The sequence below is a fragment of the Borostomias antarcticus genome (assembly GCF_949987555.1).
Source record: "Borostomias antarcticus genome assembly, chromosome: 6".
Lineage (NCBI taxonomy): Eukaryota > Metazoa > Chordata > Actinopteri > Stomiiformes > Stomiidae > Borostomias > Borostomias antarcticus.
The window spans coordinates 17443217-17464527 of record NC_140239.1 but is presented as its reverse complement, the minus strand read 5'-3'; the positions used below and the strand labels follow the sequence as shown (position 1 = coordinate 17464527).

The 21311-nt window shown below is 45.3% G+C and overlaps 1 protein-coding gene across 1 annotated transcript in view; it reads left to right on the top strand.

The window, feature by feature from the left end:
* Positions 1-21311, top strand: part of LOC311310521 (dystrophin-like) — a gene marked incomplete at both ends in the record, with an annotated part of 146912 nt that overhangs the window by 20822 nt on the left and 104779 nt on the right. Inside the window, one exon of the mRNA XM_084440030.1 lies at positions 14631-14692. Within this exon, the coding sequence (XP_084296156.1) occupies positions 14631-14692 (62 nt within the window). The remainder of the gene's footprint in view (positions 1-14630; positions 14693-21311) is intronic.

Below are 21311 nucleotides of genomic sequence, written 5' to 3'. Positions count from 1 at the left end.
CCCCTGGTGTTCTTGGCTCAGCCTGGCCTAGAGTACCTAGCAGTGTGAGAAGCAGACCAGATAAGATCAGATCGGCCCAATCCCAATGTCCCCTCTAAACCCTCAAGCCCCGAATCCTTACAGACTTATTGACGTCACCTGGTAAGTGGTTGAGTGCGAGAGGCTGCAAGGGCCCGAAATGGTGTAAAAAGGAATGGGACAACACACTGCAACATCACATTACTGTACGTTGACGCCAAAACATATTTCTTAGCCTACTATTGTGGGTTTGGGACTTTTATTTTACGTTTCAATTTTAATTCATGTCTTTCTTGTGGGACTAGATGTAAATTAATTTTGGGCTGAGTCAAATCCCCTTTCAATTTGTTGAAATCATTTCATTGTGTGGTCATAAGCTAATTACATTACTGCCTGTGACTCTTGTTTGTGATGAATCCAAAAGTATTAACTAAAGAATGACAACACTTCTGCACAAATACATCAACAACAGAAATATAAGTTATTTATAGCCATAGTCTACATATTTTCAAACAAATCAAATTATACAAACCCATAGGGTTGATAACCTATAAACCAAAATTAAAAAATAATAATAATATAAGGCTACTTGTGCAGATAAGCAAGTCCAGCTGAAAACATGTAACGTCAACATTAGGGTTGATCCCTCCATGCTCGTTTATTGGCCATTCTTCAGGTAACCCCATGTTTCATGTCACAATGATATGAACTGTAGGTAATTCCCTTAGGCAAAGTCTGCAGAAGAGCGGACTTATGGTAAGGGTCCGATTTGACAATGGAACAGCCCTAAGCCCTCACACACTTAGCGGGAAAGCACCTCAAAGTCTGTAAGGGTGGACATTGGGCCTGGGCCATCAAGTATTTGAAATACACGGACATTCCCGAATGGTCAACCTCTGCACTGAGAGCAAAGCCAAACCAGGCACACTTCAAGGGTGCCGCTGTACCCTGTCTGGGTCACATGGTGTCTCCTGGGACTCCTGATACTGGGCTGATACTCATCACCACTTCCTGTAATTTGAGTTTGAAATAACTTCCTGTTACACAGACTCTCTGATAACTCTGGTCTCTCTCTCTCTCTCTCTCTCTCTCTCTCTCTCTCTCTCTCTCTCTCTCTCTCTCTCTTTCTGCTCTCTGTCTACTTGTGCTCCCTTCCCCCTTCTTCAAACAGACCTAATCCAAACTATTGATCAGACGATTGACAAGGTCCACTCTGCACTTGGAATAATCCAGCAACAGCACACAACTTTGCCCTTCTCTCTGTCTTTCTCCATCTCCCTCCCTCCTTCCCCTTCTCTCTCTATATCCCTCCTTCCCCCTCTCTGTCTCCCTCCCTCCTTCCCCCTCTCTCTTTCTTCCTCTCTCTACTAGCTCTCTGTTCACCCTGTGGAGATGATGACTGGATTATACTAAGTGCATGTGTTTGTGCATGTTGCTTTATTCACCATCCTTTCAGGTCACCAGAATCTATTAAAAAAGGTGTGTGGCCTTGTAGTCTGCCTTTGAGATGCAACTGTTTCTCTGCCTGCACTTCCCCACACACATACACACAACACACATCACACACACAGCTGGAGAGACTTGTGTGTGACGCAGTATTGTACATCTCTAATAGGTTGTGTCTTCAGCACAGCTTCTCAGGCGAAACCACTTAAGATGAGCACAGATACCCTCATCCTCTGTCTGGAACCATCCATATAGTCCTAATGCATCCACACACACACACACACACACACACACACGTATCTTTAGATAGATAGAAAGACAGACAGACAGATAGATAGATAGATAGATAAGGAAAGGATTAGGAAAGTCACTAAAGAGAGACATGTCATTTAACACACCTATACTGTACATGCACAAACACACACATACACACACACACACATGTAAACACAAACACACACATACACACACACATGTAAACACAGAGGCCTGGCAAAATATACAGTACAGCCGACCATTACAGGGTGAAGGGTATAAGGCCCCCCACCCTCTTCCTCTGCTCGCTGGTGTCTCACGTTACTGACTCATAATGTACAGTCATCACACTGGAGGGTATCACCACTCCTTAGTCTCTCTCTCTCTCTCTCTCTCTCTCTCTCTCTCTCTCTCTCACACACACACACACATAATCTCCACACACACACACATAGAGAGAAGGAGGCAGAGATAAAAGCAGAGGGAGAGAGACGTTTGAGAGAATGACATTAAGACAGAAGGCATAGATCAAGTGTTACTGCATTAGAGAGAGATGGGGAGAGGGAGGGAGAGAGAGAAGGAGGGTTAGAGACGGAGAGAGAGGAAGGGAGGAAGAGAAATAGAGTTAAGATGTGAGAAGTGTATTAGAGTACACTAACTTCAGGGTGATATTTCATTCTACTGGATATTTCATTCTATTGTGTTGCTACCTTCTCTCTTTCTCTCTCTCGCTCTCTCTCTCTCTCTCTCTCTCTCTCTCTCTCTCTCTCTCACACACACACACACACTCTCTCTGACATACGGACTAAATTTTCTGCAGTGTGTGCATGTGTGTGTGACACACTCACTCCCTCTCTGACATACATACTCTCTAATTTGCTGCAGTGTGTGTGCATTTGTGTTGGCAGGAAAGCAGAATGGTGCTGTATGTTCGATAGGCTATCCTAACCAGGGGCTTCTCTGCCTGGCTTCAGCAGCAGCTAAGATGGCTGGTCTGGGATCAGTTGGGGTCGGTTCCTTACACTCTCCACCAGGGAGAGTATGACCCCAGTTCAGCCTCAGTCCATTGGTGTGTCACTGCCCTGTATGTATGAAGCCTTGCTTGTCACTATGAGAGCAGCCCCACTGGTCAATACAATGACCTGGTTCTAAAGTTGGGTTCACATACAACTGTCTTGGCTGTTGTATGTGAATTCAGCTGTAAATCTGACTGATTCTGACTCTGGGGCCTGCATGGTCCTACTACCCTGCTAATGCAGGGGTCTTATGTGTATGTGTGTGTGCGTGTGTGGGGGCCTGCCCACCTCCTCAAATCCTTTAAGATTTCCTCAAGCCAATTAGAGGTAGGGGGAGGGGCTTCAGGATGGGATAGCTTTGTTTGGCTAATCTCTGGTGATCTAGTGCCTAGCAGGCTCTAGATAGCTGTTTGTCTAAACTAGCCTAGCGGGCTGTAGCTACTGTAGCTGTTTGTCTAAACTAGCCTAGCGGGCTGTAGACTCACGAGTCAGTCTCTAAATGTTTCACTCAACTAGTGACTGAAGACTTTCATTCAGATGTTGTTGCTTAAAGTGGGTGGAAACAATTTGAGAGTTAAAAAAAACCTGCATTGCAGAACCAATCCAAAGTCTTTAGGGTGTAGCCATTCTAGCGACTGTTTCAACATAGAAAACCGTAGACATTTGGAAGGCGGAGATCCCAAATGTCTGCTATCGCGAGACTAAGTGGGCAGTGGCTAGTTGTGTGTCTTAGCTAGGGCCTAGTGGGCTGAGGCTAGTTGTGTGTCTAGTTGTGTGTCTAAGCTAGTGCTTAGCAGGCTGTGGCTAGTTGTGTCTAAACCAGCATGGCATGGTACAGAACGGCAAGCATTCATATCTGACCTGTGCCATGTTGTCTGTAAGGCTTCTCCATTACACAACAGATCTGTAAAACGAGTCGGGAAGGTGGGAGGAGTACAGTTTAACCGTTAAAGTGGTAGGTCTTGGTTCTAACATTGTGGAGATTGTTCATTTTGATACACAATTTTATCATTATATCAGTGTATGACCTAGAGGAGTTTAGACATGGACAAAGACTTTTGTGCAATTGTAGATTTGTTTATTCATTATCTGTTCTAATAACGGCACATAGGCCGTGTTGCTAATGCTAGCTAGCTGAGTTAAACAATTACAATTGCTGAAGATAAATGTTCCAGAACAGTTTAGTGATCATACTTATCAGAATAAACCAACTTAACTGTAAATCCTGGTCTAGGCTATGGTGCCTTAAAGGTGCAGTATGCAGTTTGGCTCAGAAGCACTTTTGACAGCAATCAATGAAGTGTTCTGACACTAAAATGAAATAAATCTATAATCTGTGGAAGTCGCATAAGTGCGTCCAATCATATTGAGTTGCCAACTTGAAATGATTGGATGGCTTACCTGTCTGTCAACCTACCTACCTAGTGAGTGTCATTTGTTTTCCCTCAGTTTGGAAAAGTGGCTTTGGAGAAGGCCTGAAGGGAGGGGCGGGCATTTTGTCACTTGCATTTGTAAAAAAAAAAAGAAGAAAAGTCTAGCCTATCACAAACCGTATACTGCACCTTTAACACAATGCAGGATCACACCTGTTACAATATTAACCAGCTTGCTATGAATAATACTGTTCTGCTTGTTTGCTGTGCAACATATAAGCTGATCAGTTGTCAAAACGAAATGCCAACAAAACTGGTTATGCTTGCCAGCTAGTGTTCCCAAATAAATGTCAAGCTTGTTTGATACTGTACGCTGTTTGACTGCCTGACGCAATATATGGTCAGCATCCAGTCACAAATGAGGTCCCAGCTGGGTAGGATACCGTAGCTTCAGATGAACAAACAAGTTGGTTCTTGTGAACATGTTTTTTTTAATGTTTTTTTTTACCTATTGTCAAAACAACAATAAGCTAGTTGCTTTACATAGCTTCTAGTAGTGATGTTATGCTCGACGCAGTAGTCACAACGGTGTCAACCTCCTGACACAATGTGCGTCGATACAAATGTATTGATTCTTGCGTCATTTTGGCAAGAAACGTGATTATTCGAACGCTTCGTACGTCACCCAAGCACCCGGCTCGTATTGAACAAGACATCTATGACGGCAGGGTCATTTGTATTTTGCCCAAAAGTCCTCTTGGACTTGACTTGTCAATCAGTTGATACAGCCGCCATACCATGAATTGACCAGCAGATATCCTTATGAAGCTGCTGCATCGACTGTATCGATAGAGCGACACTTTTTCCGACACAATTGTGTCGAATGTGTCAATGCGTCAGAAAGCTTAGTTTCCCCCATCACTAACTACTAGTAGCTAGAGATATTGCCCCTCAAATCAGCCCTTTGAACCAATCTACAGCAAATGGCAAGAGATCATTTAGAAAATTTTCATTTTGAATGCTCCATTCAAAGTCCAGGTCTAGTTGAATTATGGTGTTCCTTCCAGAAATGTTTTGCAAAAATTACATAAATCAACATTTGTTTTTCCTCTCTGGTAAGAGGCATGATTGGATAAAAAGATGGTAAGATGTTGATATACAGTATAATAAAAGAAGATGCTGGCGAGTGACCATGATGCAGGAGCTACTCTGGACCCAGAACAGACCCGGCCAGCAATCTCTGAAAACTTTGCAGCAGATTTACAAAAGGCGTTTGTTTACTAAAGGCATTATTTGGATAAACTGACCACATACAGTATTATTGGAAATCTACATGGTTACTTTCACCAGGAAAAATATTACAACTGAATAAAGTTATATATTAACAGTTAGAGCCTACATTTCAACAGCTTTTAGCCTGCTTTAAAATCCCTGTTGGTGATGATTGGATGACGTTTTTGTGATGATTTCCATTGACCAATCAGCGGCCTGCAGTATCGCTTAAAATGGAAAGTACCTTTGGTACCAACCAGTGAGCAGTAGCTAAAATCGACAAGTGTACTGCGGCCCGGGACAGGTCGGTGGAGTAAACATGGATTCCTGAAGGCACGGCAACTAGGGGAGAACCCATAAGGCCTTGCGGGCTGTAGCTAGCAGTGTGCCTGAGCTAGCAGGGCTGTGGATACAGTACTACAGTACTCTAGTGATGTATGTAAATGGTAATGGCTGCCTTCAGGTTCTGTGGTGTATCGGTCTCTTTGTTGTCTTGCTTCTCGTCTCTTTAGCTGCAATAACAGCACTGACAGCAATGGAGGAAACTGTTACACACACTCTGTTACACACACTCTGTCTTTGTCTCTCTCCCTCCCTCCCTGCTGTGCCTCTCCTCCCTCCCTCCATCACTCCGTCTCTCCATTTCTCCATCCCTCAAACTCCCCCCTTCCCTCGATCTCTCCCATCCTCTCTCCCTCCTTCCCACCTCCCTCTCTTTCTCTCTCCCTTCCGCTCACCCCCCTCTGTCTCTCTCTCTCTCTCTCTCTCTCTCTCTCTCTCTCTCTCTCTCTCTCTCTAGGAGGAAGGATAGAGACGATAAGCATCAGCTCTAAATTAGAGGTCTATAAATACGTTCCTCTGGACAGCTGCACACACACTCACACAAACACACACAAAACTCTCTCTCTCTCTCTCTCTCTCTCTCTCTCTCTCACACACACACACACACATGCACACTGGGAGAGAGACAACACCTGAATCTGTCTAGGGCTGTCTCACTGAGAAAGACTAACACTACACTGGGTCTCTCAGAAGGGAGAGTGAGCGAGGGGTAGATAGAGAGGAGAGGCAGTGTGTGTGTGTGTGTGTGTGTGTGTGTGTGCGCGTGTGTTTCAGCCCTACGATGCTCTAAACAGCAGATGGTTTTGTGTGTATGATCTTGTGTATTATACCTAATGTGCAGCGTCTCATTCTGATTGGTTAGTTTCCCCAGCGTACCCCCCCTTAATTTATAGAACAGCCTCTCTCTCTTTCTCCATCTCCCCGTCTCTCCCTCTTCCTCCATCTCCTTCTTTCCCTCAATCTTTCCCTCCTTCTCTCATCCAGCTCTATCTGACCCTCCATCTTTACCACAAACTCCCGCTCTCTCTCATTCTCTCTCTCTCTCTCCCGTCGTCATCAGGGATTCCATGAGATTGCTTCTGTCTGGCTGGTGACATCAGCCAGGCTCTGGTCAGATTGCTTTTGTCTAATGTATGATATGGTTTAGACCCAGTGGAGAGGGAGGGGGAAGCCCCCCCCCCCCCGCCCTACATTCAAAATGTGTGAGATACAGTGAAGGCTGTGAATCTGTCTGTCTGTCTGCCGGCCTGTCTGTCTGTCTGGATGACCAACCCCTCTCAGCTGTTGACAGTGTGGGCTTTCTGGCTTCAATGAACATTGAACATTGAATGAATACAGCTGTATACTAACCCTAACCCAGCAGGCTGCAGCCTGCTGGGTTAGGGTTAGTATACAGCTGTATTGCACTTGGCAAGTTCAGTACTCAGAATGGATATCAGCAGTTAGAAAATGGTAGTGGTGCATCCCTTTCAAACACAGAGAGAACCCACCTGTAGGGCTGGGTAGAACTGGAGTGAGGGTCAGGGGTTAAGGTCAGGGTATGTGGTCATGATTTAGTCATATGGCTGGGTTGAGTTGGGAGGGGCTTCTCCCTCAAAGTCTTGAAAACTCGGCTTCAAAACAAGAAACACGATTAGTTTTTATTATTGTCTTTGAGAGAGGGGGAAAGAGAAGAGAGGGAGAGAGAATTGAGGAAGAGAGGGAGAGGTGGTGAAGGGAGAGGGTGGGAGAGAGAGACAGGGAGGGGAGAGAGGGAGAGAGAAGAGAGAGGAGAGGGAGGGAGGGAGAAAGAGGGGAGAGGGGGAGAGAAGAGAGGGAGAGAGAATTGAGGAAGAGGTGGTGAAGGGAGAGGGTGGGAGAGAGAGACAGGGAGGGGAGAGAGGGAGAGAGAAGAGGGAGGGAGAGAGGAGAGGGAGGGAGAGAGGAGAGGGAGGGAGGGAGAAAGAGAAGAGAGAGAGAGGGGTTTCTGCAAGTGTAGAGCAGGTTAATGTCCTCTACAGATGAAATCCAGAAGATGCGCTGACTACACAGAGACATATAGATCTGTCAACACTGCTGAACACTGCCACCGTAATCTCTCTATATCTCTCTCTCTATGTCCCCCCTCTCTATCCCACTATCCCTTGCTATCCTGTCTTTTCCTCTTGTTATCCTTCTATCTACTCTCCTCCCTCTTTCAGCTCCCTCTTTCAGTCCTTCACCAATGCCTTTATTCCTTCTCTCTCTCTTTCATTCATTCCTTCCTTCTCTCTCTCTCCTCGGGTTGGATTAGTAGAGATTATTTTCCCATCAGATCTAGCCACAGGCCAACAGGGTGTGTGTATGTGTGTGTGTGTTTTCAGTGTGTGTGTTCTTTATGTGTGCACACGTGTGTGTGTGTGTGTGTGTGTGTGTCTTCTGTGTGTTTGCGCCAGTGGAACACATGTTTAAATGGAGTATTGATCTCCTGCTCTGTCTCAGCACATACAGCTTCCTGACCTCCCTGCTAATTCTCATACACTCACTCTCCCTGTCAGCGCACACACGCGCACACACACACACGCACACGCACACACACACACACACACACACACACACACACACACACACACACACACACACACACACACACACACACACACACACACAGACATCCTGTTCTTTCCAACAGAGCCATTACCTTGTTTGCATTAGACTACAGCTGGCCTGTAGACCCTGAGCTGAGCCTTGAGAACTGGGCCTAGAGACGCAACTAGCTAGGACATTTCCATATGAACCGAACGATCCCACGCCATGAAATAATAATGTAACCAGGCCAGGTCCAGTCTGGCTTATGTGCGTGGCTGGCTTGTTTCTGTTCAGGACTGTTAGGATGGAAGCTAGTCTAACAGTTCTAACAGAATCCACTCGAACAGAAATTTGTTTGTGATTGTGCCAATCACAACCGTTTATCCAATATGGGGCGGGTTTAATAAGATGATGGAACAGAGGAGCGCCGTAGAGGCATTTTCGCTGATTGGTTGTTGGTCTATCCAATTGTGTCCAGAGGCTTTTTGATCTATGCCCATTGGTAACGCCCCTTGGTAATCGAAAAACTACTGTGAGTTTCCAGACCCTTCGCCTTTTTGCAAATTGGGTCTGGTGAAGCCAGGCTATCTTTCTTGTCCTGCCAACAGATAAATTGATAGGACAAAAGGACAAGCGATGGGGAGTAAATGTGAGGGCAGGGGAGTGGGAGGGAGAGACTGGTCCATGGGGGTGGTGGGTCTCTAGCCCACTCAGGGACTGAGTTGTGGGATCCGTGGCGTGGATAGTGGTGTGATGGCGAGACTCTGCCCCCTCGGGTCAGAGCTGGTCATGGACAGTGTACCTCTCTCCGGGCCACCCACTTGCCCCCACCAGTGAAGACCCTGTGTCTCTAGCCCACTCAAGGGCTGAGTTGTGGGGTCCACGGCATGGTGGCGAGACTCCGCCCCCTCGTGTCATATTGGGTCGCGGGTAGTGGAGCCCCTCCAGACTACCCACCTGCCCCCACCAGTGAAGACCTTGTTTCTCTAGCCCTCTCTGGCTGATTTGTGGGGTCCATGGCGTGGTGGCGAGACTCCGCCCCCTCGCGTCATATTGGGTCGGGGGCAGTGGAGCCCTCTCCGGGCTACCCACCTGCCCCCACTGGTGAAGACCGTGTTTCTTTAGCTCTCTCAGGGGCTGATTTGTGGGGTCCGTGGCGTGGACAGTGGCGTGGTGGCAAGACTCCGTCCCCTCGCGTCATATTGGGTCGGGGGCTGTGGACCCCTCTCTGGGCTACCCACCTGCCCCCACCGGTGAAGACAAGTGTGTCTCTAGCCCTCTCAGGGGCTGATTTGTGGGGTGCATGGCGTGGTGGCGAGACTCCGCCCCCTCGGGTCAGAGCCAGTCGGGGACAGTGTAGCCCACTGAGCAGCAGTAATCATAACTAGACCACCGAGGATCTGGACAATGTTCGGTGTCATAGTGTTTTTGTTTTAATGTTCTGGGACCACTGCCTCTTGTGGTAGCAACATAGAACTGCAGGTTCTGGGACCACTGCCTTTTGTGGTAGCAATGTAGAACTGCAGGTTCTGGGACCACTGCCTCTTGTGGTAGCAACATAGAACTGCAGGTTCTTGGACCACTGCCTCTTGTCGTAGCAACATAGAACTGCAGGTCAACAACACGACGGAGGAAGCCAGGAAAGGAGGGAGTGACAACCGGACATTTGCTATCATTGGTGCGCTGGCTTACAGCCACGCACAAAAATAATCTGTAATGAATCCAGTTTCCCCATTACCACAGTGTTTTATTCCTCTCACTAATCCCTACTAAATGGCAGAAAGTGTAGGGGTAGGGCATTGGTGTAAGTAAGTAAGTAACATTTTATTTATATAGCACCCTTTGTAGCACGAGTGCACAGAGTGCTTTACAGTGGGAACATTAAAAACAACATTGTCCAATCAGATACATACAAGTGCACTGAATACAATATAGAAAAAGAGTGCACGTAAACATAGTGACATAAAAGAGGTCAGTGGGGAAAACAGGCAAGCCGAAAGGAGAGAGTGCGGCAGATAGAGACGGCCTAGCACTCGAAGGCTTGTCTGTATAAGTGTGTCTTTAGCTGCTCTTTAAAACTGTCCACAGAAACAGCAGCTCTCAGATCCTGTGGGAGCGCGTTCCACAGTCTAGGAGCCACAGCCCCAAAAGTCAGATTCCCCTTTGTCTTTAGCCGCGTCCGAGGCACTGTCAGGAGACCCTGGTCAGATGATCTCAAGGTCCGGCTGGAGGTGTGGTGGTGGATGAGGTCACAGATGTAACCTGTGTAGGTTAGACCACGCACTTCACCGCCTAGCCACCAGAGGGCGCTGCGGGCACGGGAAGGTCACAGAGACACAGTTTGGACTGGCAGAAAGGTCTCGAGGTAACGAATGCAGCAATACTTGAGCGAAGTCAGGTCCCCATTCATGGTGGGGGGACTTGAATGGCCATATCTAGACATGAGAAGGTCACAGAGACATGCATGTGCACGTGCACAAAACCAAACTTTGAGTAAAGCCAGCTCCCTGTATGGGGGTCGCTAGAGGCACAAGATTTGGACTGGGGTTTGTGGGGGGAGAGCCCGGAGTGCACCGAACCATCTGCCGGCTCCAACCCGAGGGGGGCCCCACAGAGCTGCCCAAACAAGGCCGCCCAATCACCTCCATTCATTTGGACTTGGACTCAGGAGCCAAAATGTCTGTTTTAGATACATAGGTCAATCGATCACTGTGCACTAGTAATACTAACTGCAAGAGCCGCTTGAATCTGAACCACAACTCGAGTAGATGGACTGTACATGTTCTGACATGTTACAGCTCATGCTCTTATTTTGAAGGAGTCATGGCATCTCATAGCAAGCAATACCCCTGATTGGCTGACTATATTTGTAATTAACAGATACATTAGTCTATACCCTGTCAATGTCAACACACATACATACAGACACACACACGCACACACACACACACACAAACACACACACACACACAGGTACAGTACACATACACAGACGGACGGACGGACGGACAGACGTAGTTAAGCACAAACTTGTCGAGAAGATTTGTCTAGCTTCTAACCACCTACAGGATTATGTCTTCCCCTCTCCCTCCATAGCTGCACCCCACTGTGACCTGAGGGCAGGATAGGAGTCTAGGGCCACACCGGTTAACAGTGTCTCTTCTCTAAACGAGACCTCTGTTGATATGGTCGCTAGAATATTCTTTAGAAGCAAGTATAATTTTGCTTCCGGGATCTGCTTTACTAGGCTAGGGCAACCTATTAGAATCTTACTGCATATACCTAACCTTTTACTATTCACAAGATGACATTCTCTCACTCCTCCATGAGAGCTCAGGAGGAGAGGAAGAGGACAGTAGATCTTTTTGTCTAACTACAGTATACTTTACTTAACACTTTGAAAATAGGGCATTGAGCATTACCCTTGTGAGACAATCCTGATGTTGCAAGCTCACGTTGCTACTCACAAATCAGTCTGGGTTCTCTCGATAGAGAAAATGTTGAGCCCGATCGGAAAAACTACTTCGACAATCAGCGTTGGTTCTGAGGAATTTGAAATACAAACAGCTATGCTGGGCAGGTTTATGACAGCGAGGAGCGGTTGAAGTTAGCACATGATCGACCTTTTCAGATTTTTTTCAGGTGGTTCATGACAAGTGGTTTTGAAAGTCTTTTCCAAACAGTTTGTTTCCAGACAGTGTGTCAAATCCAATCAAATCAAACTTTATTAGTATAGCGCATTCCATACACAGAGGCAACACAATGCACTTTACAGAGAGCAGTGGGGGGATGGACATACTTGGTTTTTGGTTGGGTTGGCTGGGTCTAGACTGAGTCTTTGTTGCAGCTTGGTACTTCAGCATGGTGAAGGCTGAGTGAAGTTCTTGAAGTTGTCCTGAAGTGTAGGATTTGACATCAGCAATACAGCTTCCTGGCATCCAGTCAAGCAAATCCCATTATTTTCTTAGCCAATCCTCTCATTATACTCTTACTAAAACCTCTCTCCTCCCAACACAAGTCATCATTTCACAGAGTCAATCATACAGATTCAGAACCAACCTACTGTATGTTTCTCTTTTACTAATACATATTTACAGTATCAGTCAAATCACATCAAAAACTTTTGGTACGTTTTTGTTGGGCAATTATGATCTCATTCAGTCATTTAAGCGACGGTCCTCATTATTGTTGGGCATCGTGGTACTGTACTTTCCACCCTCCTGACACAGCAGTTCTGCTCCTCTGATTCATATCCAAGGAGAATACTCCCAACAGGGCTCCATACAGTACTTCTTTCTTTGTCAGCATTAAAAGTTATTTTCCTCGGTCTTAGGGATTCATGCACTGTATGTTTTGTTACCTTAAAGCAGCAGTCATTGATTTTATTTACCGCTAGATGGCAGGAAGTATGTTTACAAATGAAAGGCTAAAACATGTACGTTTAAGGCACGGGGGGCAGAGCAACGGCCAGGCACGGGCCAGCTGTTGACAACACAGGCAGAAATGCTGGAATAATAACAGATGTGTGACCGGTAGTTGTGAGCGAGTCATTGAAGTAGGACGCCATTAGGACGCTATGGCTCAATGAAACAGTCAGATATTAGCTGGTTTTAATTTGTTTTGACAATGTGAATAAAATGTATTATTGCAGCTGTGTAGTCTTCCTCACCTTCTGATACCTGTACATACAGAATGATCACTTTCTCTTCTTCTCCTGTCATAATTTCTTCACAGCCCTGGAAGGTTATCAAGGCTATAGCATTATCTTGCTCCTTGATTTCAGACAGGAGATCTGCCAGCAGTTTCTCCAAATCTCCAGAGTTCTTCTGATCCATTTGTTTGGCCTTGATCTTGCTCTATTTCCTCAGACTGACTTGGCTCTTCAACTGGGGTCGTGGTGAATTTGGTTGCAGGGGAAGCAAATTGCTTTTGTCTCCTTTTTTCTCAAGGGTCAGCCTCAAGTCGGGGGTCTTTGGGCATTCTGGTTGAGGCGCAGTCGGGCAGTAAGGCCTCTCTTGGGCCCAGACCTGCCCCTCTGGAAGCCTCATCAACCCCCTCACCTCCCCGGTGGATGGGGAAACCAGTTGTCAGTTCTCACTCCTGTCTGTCTAAACGTATAATTCCTGGTAGGCTCAGAGGTGCTAGTTAAGTTGCCTCTGTCTACCTTGAGACTAGGTGATCCTACCGCCTTCCTCAGAGTACCTTCGGCCATCACTGGCTTCTTATAACCCTGTTTGCAGAACCCTTCTACAGGGCACACTAGTTTCCTCTCAAGGGACCAGCACCCTTCTACAGGGCACACTAGTTTCCTCTCAAGGGACCAGCACCCTTCTACGGGGCACACTAGTTTCCTCTCAAGGGGCCAGCACGTTCTACAGGGCACACTAGTTTCCTCTCAAGGGACCAGCACCTTCTACAGGGCAAACTAGTTTCCTCTCAAGGGACCAGCACCTTCTACAGGGCACACTAGTTTCCTCTCAAGGGACCAGCACCCTTCTACAGGGCAAACTAGTTTCCTCTCAAGGGACCAGCACCTTCTACAGGGCACACTAGTTTCCTCTCAAGGGACCAGCACCTTCTACAGGGCACACTAGTTTCCTCTCAAGGGACCAGAACCCTTCTACAGGGCACACTAGTTTCCTCTCAAGGAACCAGCACCTTCTACAGGGCAAACTAGTTTCCTCTCAAGGGACCAGCACCTTCTACAGGGCACACTAGTTTCCTCTCAAGGGACCAGCACCTTCTACAGGGCACACTAGTTTCCTCTCAAGGGACCAGCACCCTTCTACAGGGCACACTAGTTTCCTCTCAAGGGACCAGCACCCTTCTACAGGGCACACTAGTTTCCTCTCAAGGGACCAGAACCCTTCTACAGGGCACACTAGTTTCCTCTCAAGGAACCAGCACCTTCTACAGGGCAAACTAGTTTCCTCTCAAGGGACCAGCACCTTCTACAGGGCACACTAGTTTCCTCTCAAGGGACCAGCACCTTCTACAGGGCACACTAGTTTCCTCTCAAGGGACCAGCACCTTCTACAGGGCACACTAGTTTCCTCTCAAGGGACCTCATTCTTTTGACAACAGGAAACTAGACAGACATACAGACAGACGGACAGAAAGAAAGAGCAGCCTTGGGTCTAAATGTGATTTGTTGTTGGCTCAAACACAAATGATGTGTTCTCTCAGAGGGGATTGTGTGTTTGTGTCTCTATAACTGTGCATGTGTGAGTGTGTTTGTGTGTGTGAGTTTGTGTGTGTGTGTGTGTGTGTGTGTGTGTGTTTGTGTGTGCGTGCGTGTGTGTCACACAGCCTGTTGTTGCTCTTGCTGCTCTCATCTCATGTTCTTCTCCTCTCTCTTCAGATGAACGAGAGGACGTTCAGAAGAAGACTTTCTCAAAATGGATAAACGTACAGTTCTCAAAGGTAAGACAGCCTTGGTGCTCCTGTTGTTGTTGTTGATTTAGTTCAGTGCAGGTGAAGTAGATATAGCAAATGTTTGGGTTCATAAGTTATGTGTGTGTGTGTGTGTGTTGTGTGTGTGTGTGTGTGTGTGTGTGTGTGTGTGTCAGTCAGTGGAGGCTCGTCCATTGAGGCAGGGGAGGACAGTCCTCCTCAGTTTTTGGAGAGAAGAGAGGGATTAAAATACAAATATATGAATTTATTTATTCATAATTAATATTATCTCAGTTTTGTTCATAAAGCAGGTTTTCCCTATGGATAAAAACCCATTATTGAAATTTTAAAGCTCCAACAGTGACATATATAACATGCAGCTGGAGGACCCATAGATATCTATGGAAGGGAGGCTAGCCTCCCTTAGGGCGGGTTCTTTTCTCTTAAATCAATGTAATGCCTTTTTTTCTTGCTAATTTGTGATTGGCCAAAACGCTGAAAAATTACCGCAAGGGAGGCTAGTACCCCGGCCCTGTCTGAACAGGATTCAGATATTGACATTTTGTTAGTCCAGTCACATTCCAGATTCCAGATTTATCACAGTGAAGGCCGATTGAGTCGGCGTTGATGTCTGTGTTTTTCTTCCCTGTGCCATTGGAGACTTTTTGTGGGATGATGGGACATATTATACATCAAACTGTTCGTCTATTTGTCTTGATTCTAGCCATCTAAATATCTAAGCTGACATAAATACTTTTTGAGTTAGAGCCGTCTGAACACGACAGTTCTACTGGCTGGCTATAGCCGGTAACGTTAGCTACATGAGCTACGAGGTGCACGTCAGGCTACGGCATAGGCAGGCGCGCAGATTGGCTGGAGGCACAAACTGTTGGCAACTCATCCAAAACATTTCTAGAGACTGGGTCGCAACACCGGATTGGAGAAATCCACAGCCTGGCTCCTGCTTGCGTGAGAATTGATCGCTTTGCGGTGATTATTCCTCATCCAGTGATGGATGGGTGGATGGAAAACTTTCAACTGAATGTTCATATTGTTCTGATAAGTGTAGGCTATAGCAACATAAGAGTGGCAGCTTTGACAGCAACCCAAATTAGCTAATCCCATAGCTGTACCATTGCTAGCTAGCCATGAGCGAACTGTTGGGTACTGCATTTGCTGTGCAACGTATTCCATTGTCCAGTTGTCAAATCTATTTGCCAACAAACTGTTTGAGAGCCAGCACACCTCAGTGTCCCCTAATCAAAAACATTTTATCAATTCTTTTCTCTCTTTAGAGAAGAGTACAATCCATTACAACAACTCTTGCTTACAATGTTTTATTGTTGTTTTGTAATATTTTATCATGCATATGATAAATAAATGCTGCATGTAGTTAAAGAAAGTGTTATTCAGTTTTTCATATGCTAAAATTGACTGTAAATCCACTTTAAAGCTGATATTTCAAATAATAACTGACTAAGGGAAAGTGCCCCCCGGCACCCATGGGCGGTTCGCCTCTCTTCCTCCTGTCCTCCTCAGTTTTTTGAGTCACCAGCCGCTACTGGTGTGTGTGTGTGTGAGTGTTTGTTTTTGTTTTTGTGTGTGTTTGTGTGTGCGTTCATGTGTATGTACAGTATGTATTTGTATGGATGTGTGTGTGTGTGTTTGTATATGTGTGTTTGTACACGGGTGTGTTTGGTTACGTGTGTGTGTGTGTGTATATGTGTGACTGTGTGTGTGTGTGTACATGTGTGTATATGTTTGACTAGGTGTGTGTGTGTGTGTGTACATGTGTGTATATTAGGGCTGTCAATTTTACGTGTTAATTAGATTAATTAATTCTGCAAACATTAACATATTAATAAAAATGTACACAAATGAATCACATTCATCGATTTCGTCCAGCTGTAGGAGGCTCAGTTGCCACGTCATTGCTAGATTTAACATTATTGAAGCAACAAACTTAATTTGGACCTGAACGACCCCGTAGAATACGTTGTGCATCACACAAAAGCATCTTTGCCTTCAAACAAACTCGAGGAGATGGATATTCACTTTGCTTTCCCCTCTAAACCGAAAGTTTACTTAAAAAAAAAAAAAAATCCCAGATGGGACAGTTAATAAGAGCGTGGTAATTTGCATACCATCGAAGCAGTTTTAGCCTAACTTATCATCTCAATGTCAGCCCCAGTAGAAAAGGCCTGAACTATTTTACACAAGGATATATTAATGAGATTTGGATTTCGGACAGAGTAACCTAGGTGACAACATACAAGTTGATGCTAGGTGTTGGCATGCGGAAGGCACAAACACCTCACAAACTCCAGATTCATCAGGACAAAATCATGGAGTCTAACTGCACATGTAAAACAGAGTGAGTAAGTTAGTTTCATCCGTTCTTAGAAAATAGCCCTGTGACAATGATCTGTCAACTAGCCTACTACTGTAGCTACGGCCTGTGAGAATGATCTGTTAACTAGCCTACTAGCTACGGGCTAATTAGCTACAGTACATCAAGTACCTAACGTTACTAGCTTTGTAGCTTTTTGTGTCGGCGCTGCTGTAAACTGTTGTGTGGAGGGAGGTGTGGAGTATTGTTTACTTATAACATTATGGTACAGTAGCCCGCAGGTCGGTTTTCTGCATGTTTTAAGAACCATTTTCTGGTTGGTGACAGGTCCGAAAGGTCTATTGAAATATCTTAATCTGGGGCTTTTGCCAGCAAAGAAAATGGATATAGGATCCATTTGTGATTAATTGTGATTAATTAATTACAGATCATGTAATTAATTAGATTTTTTTTTTTTATCGTTTGACAGCCCTAGTTTAAACAGTATGTGTGACTGTGTGTGTGTGTGTGTGTGTGTGTGTGTGTGTGTGTGTGTGTGTGTGTGTGTGTTTGTCTGTGCGTGTGTTTTCCCCAGACACATTGTTCCTTCCTTTTATTTTGAAAAGTTGATTACTGGGCTGCAGGAGGTGTGCCGTTGTCAAGGCGACGGTGGCTCAGGTGTGTGTGTGTGGAGGAATCTATTGAAAGAGAGAGACCCATGTCCACCCAGGGATTAAGGAGGGGGGAGGGGGAAACAGAGATACAACACACTCTCCCTCCCTCACCCTCACTCTTCACTCCCCTCTCCCTTCACTCCCACACCCTACCTGGCTCAAACCCTCCACACCAACAACCACTGGCAGGGAAAGAGAGAGAGAGAGGTAGAGAGAGAGAGAGAGAGAGAGAGAGAGAGGTAGAGAGAGAGATATTGAGTATCTTGAAAGTGTGACTGGGGCTGCTGTTGACCAGTGATGTGTACACATACTGTACTGTATAAACACACACACACACACACACACACACACACACACACACACACACACACACACACACACACACACACACACTCTCACATATGGGGGGTGGAAAGTGCCACTTATTTGCTAACTGAGCAGACACACGTGACGAACGTCCCCACGTGACCACGTGTGCTATTCACTAACGTAGCTAACCCAGCAAACGCTCGTCAGGGCCGGGGGTACTTGAGCACATGTGCTATTCGCGTACGTAGCTAACGTCGCTACTTGAGCACGTGTGCTATTCGCGTACGTAGCTAACGTCGCTACGTGAGCCCTTGTGCTACAGTAGAACCCCACTCATCCGAACCCAACGGGACCGCAGGTCGTTCGTATCTCTGAAATGTCCGGATGACTGGAACATATGTTAAAATGCACCAAATTCAATAAGTGGTATACTTGTTTCATATAGACTCATAATAGACCAATAAATACCCTTAATTACTTGTGAAAATGCATCAAAATTGCAATCAAATAGCCAACTCAACTCATATAACCTAGCCTATAATAGACCTACAGTAGCCTATAATAAAATAACCGAATTTCCACTTGAGTGCGTGCTTTGATCAAATACAGTACTTTATTCTCAAATGAGGCTTACTCTGCATCGATAGGCTACTGTATTCGCAGAACAACATGGTATAGCCTAAAAACAACCCAACATTAGAACAATTAGAGCAAATGATAATCAATAAATAAATAAATGAAATGACAGACAAGTTGTCGTGTCTTAGGCTATTGTAGCCTAAAAGAAAGTCTCTAAAACAACAGATGTAGGCTAACGTGGCCTAGGCTGTAGGCTATTATTTAACAAATACAGTAGGTCTAGGCTAATCTACATGTCTGTACATACGTCTGTGTTCCTGAAGTCCATTAACTGGGAACGAAAAATGACTCGATGCTGCTTCAGGTTGCTGACGCGCTTTCTGGCTACCAAGGAATGCAGCTCTCGCGCAGCAGACTCGTTTGCGTTTTGCGTTTGGTGGTGTAGCCTACTTCATTGTAGGAATAATAAGTATGGCTACAACTACACACAGGCCACAAAATACAATAACAAAATACAGACAACAGCGGCCACTAATGATTTTCTTTTCATTTTGGTAGGCTATCAGGGCCTTTTCCAGGACTGTCAAATACGCCTATAGACAAAGGCTATCCGATTAATAAATGCACGGCACTAAACTTCTGGTATATACAGTATGTATAACGTGTTAGGCCTAGCCTAAGCTTACTTTAGTGCACAGAAAACATTGCCTTTGCCCTTTAGGTCCCTTTATATCTGTAGCCTAATTGTTATTGTTGTTGTTATTATTTTACTATGTCGAATGATTTGCCTGTTTGTGTGCTGCGCGCACCATTGCATTCCTGTACCCTCATTTATTGAATGTATTTCGTTACATAAAAATGAATAATGTAGGCCACAACTAGGCTACACACATAGGATATAGATAAAATGTAGTGTAAAACGAAATAATAAAAAAAACAGCGTAAAACGCAGACCGCGGTTGAAATCTATCAATTTGAACGCTCAGGATAATTCCTAACCGTGACAGCCCTATGGTTGACAAGTAGTCATACTGAACAATACACTTTTTGGCCTTTGGTTTTGTGGCGGCATTTTTGATATTTTTACTTATTGTTTATTTTGTATAGGTTACTCGTTAGTTAAAAAAATCTGATTCTTAACTTGAATCAAAGACTTTTCTACCATATTATTCCCTATGAGCCAGGTTATGACATAAGAGGCTGACAGAAAGCCTACTGGGCTATCAGGATCGAAAAACATTTATTTTGCCAAGGAGCCTACTTCACAATATACTACGAATTTTATTTCGGCCCATGGTGCATAACACAGATGGAGACATATTAGACAGGATGCAGGGACAATGTAAATAAATATAACACCAGTGAGTTAGCTACTACCACAGCACTTGGCGTGGCTGGAGAACATAAGCTAAGCCAAATGACGGTGGCAATAATAATATAACATAATTTATCTTGTCAGCAACACACAGTAAGCACAATAGTAGGAATAATAACATATATTAACCAGGTTATCTGTTAGTAGCCTGCTATTATTTAGGCTCAATAATTTATTTAGGCTCAATAATCTAACGTTAAGTTGTGATATCACTGATCTCACTGGACAGAGGCTGGCTAGCCATATCAGAGCTAACAAGAGAACTAGCAGCTTAAGTAACCTGATGATGGTGACGGTGACGTTCCTCAATACCACTCGTGGACAAGTAGCGACGTTAGCTACGTTCGCAATACCACGCGTGGGCAAGTAGCGACGTTCGTCAGGTTTGTCTTCTCAGTTAGCAAATCCACACGGGCCATAATTACGTGAGCTAACGTGAGCCACGCGAATGCCGCGACCAATGCACACATTGCTGACTTACTTCAGGCCGCCGCCGTCGCTAGGACAAAATGTCGTGAGTCACGTCTGTCCTCCTATCAAATACAATGGGAGTCGAATGGATTTCACTCACGTAAACACGTACGTTTGTCAGCTCCGTATGCAGCTCAGTTCGCTCCGTGCAGTAAGAAATGGAACATTTCACCCCCCATACTCACACACACACACACACACACACACTCACACACACAGAGGGAGGGAGAGATAAAAAGTGAGCGGGGAAAGGAGACAGGGAGGGAGGGATGGAAAGAGGGAAAGGGAGGGGATGAGGGAAGGAGGGAGCAGGAGATTGAAAGGAAGAGTTTAAATGAGGATTTAATTTCATTTCAAGCCTTTATTTCACCTCGGGGATCCACTGAGGGAGACCCTCATTTTCGGTAGAACTGAGTTCACAAGAATAAACATATACCGTTCAATATACAGACAAATAAATAGGATAAAACAATATACACATTACATAACATCAAGTAAAACAATTACACAAAGAAACAAAATGGTCCTCAGCCATGTTCTTAAAAAGTTGATAGGATGGGAGAGAGTCTAACTTAAAAGTGTTCTGTAGTAGGTTCCAGGCATGCGGAGCAGCAAATGAAAAGGCAGTTTTGCCAAAGCTCTGTTCTAGTACAAGGAACCTCAAGAACAAGCCAAGCGTTAGAGCGAGTAGGATAGGGATTGACATACTGGGTTAGCAACCTGGAGATGTACTGTAAGGAGGCAGTTTACCTACAAGTGCTTTAAAGATATACGAGAACCAGTGGGTATTTCGCCTCATTTCAAGGGATGACCAACCAACCATGTTATATAAAAGGCAGGGGTGAGTATTATAACTCGCACCTGTAATACATCTAAGGGCGTAGTGATAAACTGAATCAAGTGGCTTTAACG